This window comes from Protopterus annectens, chromosome 8.part0 (genome assembly GCF_019279795.1).
Source record: "Protopterus annectens isolate FY-2018-M chromosome 8.part0, PAN1.0, whole genome shotgun sequence".
Lineage (NCBI taxonomy): Eukaryota > Metazoa > Chordata > Ceratodontiformes > Protopteridae > Protopterus > Protopterus annectens.
The window spans coordinates 814,799,198-814,811,358 of record NC_056741.1 but is presented as its reverse complement, the minus strand read 5'-3'; the positions used below and the strand labels follow the sequence as shown (position 1 = coordinate 814,811,358).

Sequence of the window (12,161 nt, the reverse complement as noted above, 5' to 3'; positions counted from 1 at the left end):
TATAAATTTACAAAATGTATAGTTAGCTTCACATCTTTTAGTGTTTCTCTCATATAGTCTAGGTTTAAATTCAACAAAACGTCTAATGTTCTTGGCCTTCCTGTAAACAAAGGATGGTAAAATCCTTGTTGTAAATCCTGGATAAAAAAATAATGCACTAGCCAAATACCTTGCTCTTCATAAAAGACACGCAGGTTTTAAGTTCCAGATACTGGACTGCATAGACATGGGTAATCTTGAAGGAGACATCCCGAATATGCTGGGGACATGTGAACTCGTGTGGCAATTAAAGCTGAACACTTTTAGGAAGCCCGCACTAAACTACTACTGCTCACTTAAAAGTGTACTGGAACTTAGAAAATTGCCACATTGTTTACATAACTAATTTTATTTTATTTTATTTCATTCTTCCAGTTGGTTTTAAATACCATGTTAAATCAGTTTTAATGGAAGTGTATATTTTGTTTCCATCATCAAACATTTTTCCTTTTTCTTATTATTTTTCCCACTTTATTCAAAATAATATGTAATAACAATACTTGTTAATTATACAATAATATTTTTGTAGATAGTTTTCAGGGTTCTTGTACACAGACGAAGTCTAGAAGGGCGAAAAAAATCTTTGTTAATATGTTATGGAAATAGAATATGATTTGTACAATGGATTTTTTTGCATGTAAAGTGTATATGTATATATTTATATATTTTTTAGAATGCCAAATGATCTAAGGTTTATATATTTCCAGCCATGTAGTATATTGTCTTGGATAAAATCACTAATCACTGACAATCTGGTTAAATAAAAGGTACCACAACATTACTAATTTTATTTAAAGTACATAAGAGTTATATTATTATGACAGCTACTAAGTAGGGTAGGACCAGCTTGAATGTCACACTGATTGGGGGGGGGGGGGATGTGAATTTAACATGTATACCAATAACCTGTGTTTTTCGGCACAATAAACCACTCCCTTGCCTAATAAAAAATACATATACACATACATAGTTAAAAAACTTGTAAGGAAACTATTACTCTATTATTTTTGTTTTACTTGGATCGCTCGTCTGTGTACTTGAAGGATTTTCGACTGGAAACAGACTGTCTACCCTGTTTGGATTACTTTCGAATACTTAGTAATTCTGTATATTTCAAATTTTATATATATATATATATATATATATATATATATATATATATATATATATATATATATTTTATTATTATTTTTTTTACTTGGGACAAGTTTAAGTTCGTAACTTCTACTACCATTATCTGATCTGATTAATATACAGTAATTAACGAGATATATATGAACTGAAAATCTTCCATATAGAAAGTTTCTTACACTGTTTTATTATATAATATATCCATGGACAGATAATAAGGATTTGGTCAAAAAAGCACTAAAAATAGAAGGAAAAGATTTGAAGATTTTTATGAGACTGTAGATTTTTTGTGGAAATTATTAGGAGATATTTTTCCTGTAAAAAGTAGTATGAAATATAAAGCACTGGAGGAGAGAAAATGTAAAGATTGTGCTGTAGAAATGACAAAGCACTACTTTATGGACTGTAAAAAGAATGAAGACTTTTGGAAATAATTCCAAAATTAGCCTAAGAGGGAAGATTTTTAAAATATAAACATGGATATAACATTGTATGGGCAATATGACAAAAAATGTGAAGTTGACAGATGAGGTAGGATATTAGTGGCAACAGTATGGGTATTGTGAAATAGATGATGTAATGAATTGCTGTGTAATAAACAGGAATGAAGATGATGTGCTGGGTGAAATAAAAAGATGGTTGTGGAGAGGATGGGAGAACAGATCGAAAGATACTTAAGTTTGTGAAACAGAAGATATAAAATAATGAAAATACTGTAAATGTTGTAGAAATGTAGATAGAATGGAAGGGCTGTGATGTATTAAGATGTGTATATAAATAAAGCAACCCCTACTGTTTTTGAAAAGTGCAGTGAAATCGTTTACATCCACCTGAAATACCGAACGAGGTCTCAGTTTAACTTCTTGTCCAATGGACGACAACACTCAGGACTGCAGCCCCCCCCCCCCCCCCCCAAATGCTGCACTGTATTTTAAGTATACTGGAAAATTAATTAATTCTTTGGTGTGGAAATAGAACCCACAGCCTTCTGCACCAAAGTTATGTGTAACCCACTGAGCTTCTGAGACTGTACAAGTGTACAAATGGATAGGAATATTAATCTTGGCCCTAAGTTACAATGAGAACAATTACAATGCATGTGGGAGAAAGGTCCTGAAAGGTCATTTTTGATGCTATTTATGTGCTGCTGTTTGTAACAGCAGGATTCACCACTCTGCAGTTTGCAATGAAACACTCAATCCACGGTATGCAATTACATAACTGCACTATCTAACATACTGCAGTAGCCTAGTTGTTCAGTCAAGGCTGACTACAGCTTACGTTTACAGTGTTCTTTCTGACTATATATACAGACAAACATCTCAACAGATCACTTCTTGTTTTCACTGTTGGACTTCAAGCGTTCTTCCCTACTGGAATACATATTTATCTTTTCATTTCTGATAGTAGGCTAAACTTTTATAAACTAAAAATATTCCAAACATGACAACTAAGCTTAAAAATGCAGACATAACCGCTAATAAACTGCGCATAAAAATAAATGTGGGCCATCATAAGGACTACCTTGAAAAGCTATGACTGAGCATTCTCCAGCTGCCTTCAATCTTTCAGCCAAGGAGAAAAGATTTACATACAGGGACAACTCCGGCCTCTACTAGCAGTTGAATGTAAATATTCTTCCTGCTACCTTGAACAGGAAGATCTCAAAGTTGGGATCTGCACAGAGACAACGTCACCTGAAATTCTTTGTGAGGACAAAGAAAACAAAAAGCCTCAGCCAAGGAAAGATAAAGCAACTGTTATGATGGACACAGTTCTTGATTAGCTTAAGCATCACTTAATTCTAATCATGACAGCCTGATCACTTGCGTTATATACAGAGCACTGCCCCTCACCTTACATGACAAATGTTAAATACAGCATTGCATCTTGGAAAAATAGACCTGGATAGGATAAAATTCTAGCAGGAGATGCAGATGGCTTTTAATGGTTAACTTTACTGTTCAATGCAAAATAGTTTAAAAAATTATTACACTAAAGAAAGCATTTGGAAACTATGTTTTTAGGCAAACACAGTTACTGCTAAAATTGATGAGAACCTTACTTCTCGTCCTTTTCTGTCTAGACAACAAACTACTAAGAATTTTACAGCTCATTTCGTACACACCTCTTACTTTGATTCCATTACGTCTTCCTAGATGATGGGCCGTATCAACTGCTAAAACTGTAAGTGACCTAATGTAAGTTGCTTAACATCACTGCAAACTAAACACTGCAGCTTCCAATAACAAAAAGGCAGGTAATCCACTCAGGGATTCCTAAGTGTTACCAATGTGCAAGATGTTATCTTTAGTTTAAGAACACCAAACAGAAACTGTTTGCTATCTTCCAGCATTACCCAATTATGTTCTACATGCATTTTTTTATAACAGAGACTTTCCAAATTTACTCCATAGTAGCTCCCAACACTTACTACCATCCACACACAAATGGATTGATAGCTTCAGTTTTCCAAAGTAATCACTGGCACTAACTTTTAAATAAGCCTTATTTAAGACAAGAGTAATATCCACAGGCATCAATAACAAAGTCAGCATATGGATCTTCCTGAGGAGCTGTCCAATACTCAGTCATTCAGTACAAGCAAGCCCAATCCTTCTCTCACAGTTCTGTCTTACCTCAATCTGTTCCTCAGAAACTGGTGAAACGCTACTATCATCATAGTAGTACCACTGTCCATTATCCTTGTTTCGAGCAAATGCTGTATCTGCAAAACATATGTACAAAAAACAAAAAAAAGTTAAAGGCAACTTCCTGTAGAATAATACCACTTCTACTTTAACTTGTACACTGTTTAGCTACTCAGGAGTATAGGCCTCAAGGATAAAAATCAGTCTCACAGTGTCATGTGTTTCAGTTGCTTGCTCATTTGCTGTCCTTCAGATCAACAGCGACACACACAATATTCTCTTATTACATGATTTACAAATATCTGTATATATTGCAAATGCTTCCTTTGCTTGTAATCCTGCCATGGTTTGCTTTTTAACTACATGTCATATGTACCTTTATTTATTTACCTAAAAGTGCTTGCATATTAACCAGGGACGAGACTTAAAATGGTCAGAACTGATCAGTGGTGTAACCTGGTAAATAAATTCAAATACAATGTTTTACCAGTTGACTTCTAACAGCAACCTGTAGGTCATCTGTAATGCAAAGGGTAGAAAACTGCTACTTTTATATATAAAAAGTATTACAGATGATTGGCAGGAGGTGTCTAGTTTGCCTCTCCCACCACTTTTTGCTTTTGTCTCCATGTCTGCTGACCATCAAGCTTTTAAGGAGCTATTATCCAGGCAGCCATGATGGTGATTTATAATCTCACTGATATTTTCTGCAGTGACAGGATTTTTCAGTTATCAGCCTATCCCTCAACCTACCCTTGGTGTGATGCGAGCACTTGCATCATTGCAAGGGCAGCCTACACCCCACAGTTCATGTACACGTGCTACGAACATGCACTGACAGGGGCTGCTATCACCAGTTTGTGCAGACCAACCTACATCATCCTGATCCACACCCTCACTCTATGAGGGCCCTCCACTCTCCAGTTTGACCTTGTTACTTGGAGCTGCAGGGTGAGGTGGGCAAAAACACTGTCCATCCCCACAAAGGTTGGGCACACCCTGTCTGCACCACCTAGCACCCACCACTCTAGTCAAACTCTGGTTGCTTGGGCTGTAGTCAGGGCTTTATCTCTCTACACCAACCATGCAAGTTTACCAGTCTGCCGTTTTAAGTGGATTTAACACTTACCTCCATTCCATTCCTATCTCCCTTCCTTGCCCTTTTACACCTTGTCTCATGAAGTTTTGAAAGCCTCTGTGGATTCCACATCTACTACTGATTTTGGCAGTCTGCTCCAAAAACATATCCTTTTCTGAAAAAAAAGTACTTTTGTAGATCCTTTTAGTAGTCAGGCCCTTACAATCTTTTTCCTGTGCCCCCTCTTTCCTTCTTTGTCCTTGTTCAGAATTAACTTTTTACACCTTCCCAACATAAAATTCTGCATCATCTGTTTTGGGTTCAAGTGAAAATAGCTATTGCCCCTCTAGCTTCTGGTTACATCCTTTCTCCACCATCCCAGGTAGCTTTTTTTGAATTCTTCCTAAAACCCTGATTTATATTTCTTACAAGGCATTAGGATTGCACATGGATCCACTACAAGTACTCGTGTGCCAGTAACTCGCAACACACATGCTTGCTGTAACTTGCTCTAAACACCAAGTGTTTTAATGCTCAGTAATCTGATCGATCCTACTGAATTATCAGGCCCTTCTACTACCCAGCCCTAGAGAACTGGACAGACTTACCAGAAACCTAAAACTCTCACCCAGCCACTAACCTTAATATGAATCCTCGCTTCCTACCTTTACTGTAATACTCCACTCCCCTTCTCCCTAAACCTAAAATCCCTAATTGTTCCCTAAACCTACAACTCCACTCTTCTTCACTAAATGTAAAGTCCCTAAATAACTCTCAACCCTACCCCCCAACCAGTCCCTAAACCTAAGTCCCTCTTCTGATCACTGCCATACCTCTCAACCACTTAACTCAAAAACTCTGGACAACACCTACTACTGGGGGGGGGGGGGGGTCAAAGGCCCAGAAACAGGGACAGATTTTAAATATTGCACTTATACATTAAGAAAGCTGCTAGAATAACAGGATTTGTGTTTGCATGCATTTTCTGAAGGATATGACGTCTGAAACTCAAATGTGCATCATTATTTAGCGACTCCAATTCCATGTGATTTGCCAGAAAACCACATATTTTATTAGGAACAGACCAAATATTTGAGGCAAAAATCTGGACATTCTGTGAAATTCTGTACAGTTGAGAGGTATGAACACTGCATAAAAACCTGACCTACACTCCTATCCCCTCCCATTCCTTCACTAAAGCTTACCCTGCTCAAACTCAAATAATGTGCTCAGATAATGTATGGAAGCGCTACCCTCCCTTCTCCATGGCTGCCACACTCTGCTCAAACTCATTATTTTTATTTGAGCGGCAGCTCACACTACAAGGTACTAGAGACTCTAGCTGCAAGACTGAGGTTTTTGAGCAGCTGGGACTCCATTGGCAGCAGACCAACTGCATACAGGACTCAAGATGTGGCCTGACAGAGTTCTGTAGAATGGAAGCATTATGCCTATCCTTCTGAAAACTACCCCTCTGAGGATACACTCCAGCATTCTGTTTGTTGCTGCCATTGTTCTCTCAGTTTGCTCTTTGTGGTCCAGTCGATGTGAAATCAATACCAAGATCCCCTTCCTGCTTTGTTTTTACAAGTTCCACCTTCCCAAGAATACACTTAACCCTACAGTTGCCATGACCCAAGTTAAGAATCTTGCATTTATTTTCAATGACCCTTAACTGCTACACTTATGCTCACTTATTCAGATTTTCCAAATTCTTACTCAGACTCCTCTTTCACTGCTATACCTATTTTTGTGTCATCAACACAGGTGTCACTGCTATTCTCTATTCTCTCATTCAAACAGAAAAAGACACTGAAGAGTACTGGACTCAGGACAACCACCTGCAGTACTCCACCAGTCACTTTCCCAATTCCTATCACTGTCCTTATCCTAACCTTCATTCCCTTACCATTAAATCATGCAGCTGTTTAATTTATAAATTTTCATTTGACTTCGAAACCATCTAGAATTCTTATCAGCCCCTTCTAAGGGAGTGACTCAAAGTCTTGGTGAGGTCCCTGTTGACTTTGTCTGCTGATAATATTCTGCTAAGTTCACCTGTAACCTAGTCATAGATCTGGACCAGGCTTGACTGCTTCTTTTGACCACAAAATTATGGTGGCTGCTGTCCTGGAGACTGTTGTCTAACCACTCTCTGCATGACTTTCCAAACTACTGCTGTTGAGCTAACAGGCCTGAAGTTACCTGGCCTACTGTTCCACCCTGTACAAGGGTACCACACCTGTTATCATCCAGTCCACTGTTACTTCTGTACTAGTTAGTGAAACAGTGAAGATCTCCACCAGAGGTAATGACAACACAAGGGCCAGATTTCCAATAATCTTCAGTGAAAGACAATTTGGCCACTAGCCTTGATCTTCATTAATAGCAGACGTTCCCTCTTCACCTTCTCTCTCTCTCTCTGTTTTGGCATCTGGACACCATTTATGCAATTCTACCTTGCCTTTCTCCTAGTATGACACACACACCTTACTTTCCTTTGTGAAGGCTGATGTGAGGTATTCATTCAGCACCTCTGCTTTTTCCAAAGTCTTTTGTGATCGCCATCCTACCTTTGCTCAACTTTACTTCTCTATTCCCTTTTCCTTCTTTCTAGTACATACTTAAAAAAATCATCTTTTCTTATAGATCCCTTCTGCAAACTCCATTTCAACTTCTGTCTTTGTGGACTACAACATTTTTGTTGCCACTTCTAGCTTCTAGTCTCTTATAGTGTGCCTCCTCTACTCCCACCTTTTTTTCTGCCACTTCCTGTAAGCCTCATATTTTGCCTTAATTGCTAGCTTTACATTTCTATGTAGCCACACTGGCTTTCTCTTTTGCCTGTTCTGCACAATCTTGCCAGAGTCCTAAGTAGTCCATTCCTTACTCATTCCAACAGCTTGCGTATTCCTTTGATTAGCTCCCAGTCTCTTAACTCATCCCCATCATTCCCAGCACAGTATAACATACACTTGTAAAATACCACATCTTTTTCTTTGTCTTTTTGATTTTAAACTTCATACAATCACTGCTGGCTAACAGTGCCTTAACCTGGATATCCATGATATCCCCTGCACTGGTTAGCACTATTTCCATAATACTATCCTTTCTGGTAGAGTCCCTGCTGAACTTCTCGTGTTCTTAGACCTAAATCAATATCCTCTGGAACTAGAAAACTCAGTCTGATACTGGCAGAGTTAGTTCCACCCACCAGGAGTATTAACCACCCCCCCCCCCCTTTACACTCTCATCTTCATCTTTTGTTGTGTCTGGAATAATGATACATTATCAGTCCACCAGCTTCTGAACTGATGTTTTTCATCCTCTCTGACCTCACACCCGATGCCCTCCTTTGCCTGTTACTCCCCCTCCATGCTTCCCTTATCTATCATTCCTGATCAACCTATAACCAGGCAACTCCCAAGTCCCAATCCTTTTTGTCACTGGCTCATGTTTCTGTGATACCAACAATGTACAGACTTCCTCTCCTCCAGCATTACTGGTCCACACTTAAAACACAGCAGCTTTTCATTATACCTACTGTGTACATTCAGGCAGGGATACACAGATTTCTTGTTACTTACATATCTATTTACTGCCATCTGATAACTGGGTAGTTAAGGCTGGTCACCAGACCCTTTTCAGCCATGACCCAGGCACAAAAGGGCAACAGTTTAATATAAATACTCAAAGATATCACACTAGTTAGAAATGTAAACTATTTTCACAGTATTTAGAAAAAAAGACAGTAAAATGCAGAATTACAAAAAAAAATTCAGTACAGAAATATTAACAATGCAGAGAGAGAAAGACAACTACAGATTTACAAACAATATTTTGAATGCATGAACACACATCTTCATTCAGTAGTGAGTTTACAGTGTGTAACGGTAAATGCTCTGTGCTTTACAACTGCCTGTATAAAATATTTAGGTAAATTACATTTCTTATAAATAGCACTTCTGATGTCAAAGTAGTAGGAACAATAAAGTGTGCACTGAGGAAGGTAAAAGTGACTCCAGCATGACTATTATACACAGCACATGAGTTTTCTAGTTCCAGAATAGAGACGGAAGGGGTGCTGATTTAGGTCTAACAACACAAGGCATTCAGCAGGACTGTACCACAAAGGGCAGAATTCTGGAAATGGTGTTAACCAGTGCAGTGGGTGTCATTGATATCTAGGTTAAGGCACTGTTAGCCAACAGTGATCGTACCACTATATAGTTCAGAGTAGGGGAAAAGTGTGAGAACAAAAAGACAAAGAAAAAGGTGTGGTAGTTTACAAGTGTATGTTATGCTGTGCTGGCAAAGAGCTTGAAGTTATTTTTTTTTAATTATTCTTTTTCTTTACAGCAGGTACAGGAGCACTGCTTAAAAAAGACTCTCTCACCTTGCTTTTGAACATGTGTAGCATGTGTCTTCCCCATAAAGGCCACAAATAGCACTGACAATAGGTGCAAAATACAGAGACTACATCTATGTTTTCCATGGTTTCTCATTAAAAATCCCCTAAATGGAAATAAAGTGACATGAATCACAGGCTGTATAAATAAAGGAATAGGGTACACCAGTGGAGGAAAAAAGGAGAGTAGCCCGAGTTTGGAAATGGATTGGGCAGCTGGTAGGAAACACCGGGAAGGATAAGAAGAAATGGCTGACGGCCTGGTCTTCTATCCTACAGAGAGGGTTGGGAAGGAGTTGCTGCCTGTATGATTGTGAGTGGAAACCAGGAGTGTTGCAGGCTAACAATAGTTGTGGGGGAGTGTCAATGTTCCTGATACCACTGCACATGTTCCTCCTGCAGGACAGGGTTGCTGAATAGCCACCACATCATGATAGTGTCTGCTGTTAGTCTGTTACTTCCCACTGTGTCCCAACTCCTTACATCTAGGGACTACAAATGCAAAGCTGATACGGAGAAGTCGGGGTCCCACCCAGCCAATGGACATGACTAGGGTTGCCATACAGTAGCAAGAAGGTACTAATGAGAATGTGTGTGTGTGTGTGTGTGTGTGTGTGTGTGTGTGTGTGTGGGGGGTTGATTCAGAGGGCCGAGGGGTATAAGGGTTAAAAATTAAAAGAAATTGGAAGGGGATCACAAAATGGTCTAGAACGGATCAACAAGGCTGCCTGAGATGTACAACTGGGAATCTGTTTTCAGTTTCAATATGCAGGCTACTTCAGTCAACTCACATAAACAAGCAGAGAAATGGGTTACTTATGAGAGATCTTAAAAACACACTCCAAACACAACAAGCTGCCATCAAATAGTACTTCAATGGCTGATATTACCAGATGTTCTAGTACGATACTTCCCCTTACTGTCAAATTCAGTGTATCTACTTATTCTGATGAACACATACACAATAAATAATCTTGCTGGAAATTTTCAAAACAGAAGCTCTCTCAGTTATAAAAAAACAAAAACACATGGGAAAACCAGGAATACGCTGACATTGCATTTGTGCCTGCCTAGAAGTTCCACTTAGCCTTACACTTCCTAGCGAGAGTCAGCAGCAGAGAGCAAGCCAGCTTTCCGGACATTCAGAGCATACATGCACACAAATATTTCAAGCACAGGCAATAATGTCTTCTAGCCTGCCAATATACAGAAAACATAAGTCATGTGCTAACCATAATGATGGATCCATGTTGTCCTATTTTTGCCTGGTTCAACATGTGGGTTTATTGGATCCAACCTCGGAGGCTTATACCAGAATATTGGATCTGAGAGCTCTGATACCTCCCTTACCCACAATTCCCTCCTCCTGACTGATTTACCTCAGGTCAAGTTTGCTGACTGATTCCTGAAAGTCTCTATCAACTGCAAGAATGAATAAAAGGGGGAGGGTCCATAACATTGCCCACTACGGATTGAAAAGTGTAATGGGGGTAAAGTATTGAATATAGCAACAGAGATAAAATGACTGGAACTGAAATATTTAAAAAACGTTAACAGCAAACTACATAGGAAAAAAAATGGGAATTGTGGGGCTAATACAGGGGAGGGATGTGGTTTAAAAGAAGGCAGGACTTAAATGAGCTATGTAATGTTTGACTAAAAATGATTGGGTAGATTATAAGTGATTTATAATGTTTAAAATTGGAAATGTGTCAGTATGATTTGTGATGTAAAATGCTTGCAACTAGGACAGTGACGGTGAGGTTTGTTTCATTTGCATAGATGTAGGATTGCCTAGGTCATAAGTGATGGTTTACTAAAGATGTTTTCTGCTTAAAAAAAAAGGGGGGGGCAAGAAAGTACAGTTTTGTACCTACCATAAATGTAGATGTCCGATAGGTATGCATCTGCAGTCATAACATATGGGTTGTCCTGCCTCAGGCAGCCCTTCAGTCGGCCGGATTCCAAAGTCTGGGTCTGGCCTCGGCTGATGTCGCACTTCACCCGACGTCATAGCTCCTGGGGTATAAAGGCATCAGCCGACGCCATTTTCCTCAGTGTTTCTTGCCCCAGATGCCAGGTACCCTCTAGGAAGGCTAAATTTGTATAAAAGTAGACAATTCCAAACAGTAGAAATCAAAAAGTATATATACATATATACATACAAACAAATACACCATAATAGATTCCCCCAGCTAGCTAAGAGAGGGGTAAGTACCCTAGGAATACCACAGAGGGGAAGGAGGGTGGGTAATCCTGACTGCAGATGCATACCTATCGGACATCTACATTTATGGTAGGTACAAAACTGTACTATGTCCTTCAAGGATGCATCTGCAGTCATAACATATGGGTAGAATACCATAGCCAAACTGGGGGAGGAGGCACTAAGATAATGATGGTGTAGTTAAGATCCCTTGTAAAACTGCAGTTGCAAAACCTGCTCGGGATCTGGAGTATAAAGGAAGATTGTAATGCTTGGCAAATGTATGCACGGAGCTCCAAGTAGCAGCTTCTAAAATGTCATTGGTAGCCACTCCTCGTAGGAAAGCTGTAGTGGTGGCTGTAGCTCTTGTGGAGTGAGGCCTGATATTTTCAGGAGTTGTCTTCCCATGAAATGAGTAGCAGAATCGAATGCAATTTCCTATCCATTTTGAGATTGTCTGTTTTGAAATTGCTTTTCCTTGCACTCCTGTTGCATATGCTACCAGAAGCTGGTCAGTTTTTCTGCTGGTCTTAGTTCTGTCCAGATAGTAGTGCAGTTGTCTGTGTACATCCAAGGTGTGTAGTAGTTTTCCCCCCCTGTTCTGTGGGTTAGGGAAGAATGTAGGTAAATGAATAGCTTGGTTCAAGG

The 12,161-nt window shown here is 39.2% G+C and overlaps 1 protein-coding gene across 1 annotated transcript in view; it reads right to left on the bottom strand.

The window, feature by feature from the left end:
- USP11 (ubiquitin specific peptidase 11) overlaps positions 1 to 12,161 on the bottom strand; it is a 3,313,221-nt gene that overhangs the window by 151,658 nt on the left and 3,149,402 nt on the right. Inside the window, exon 23 of the mRNA XM_044080280.1 lies at positions 3,810 to 3,898. Coding sequence (XP_043936215.1) covers positions 3,810 to 3,898 — 89 coding nt within the window. The remainder of the gene's footprint in view (positions 1 to 3,809; positions 3,899 to 12,161) is intronic.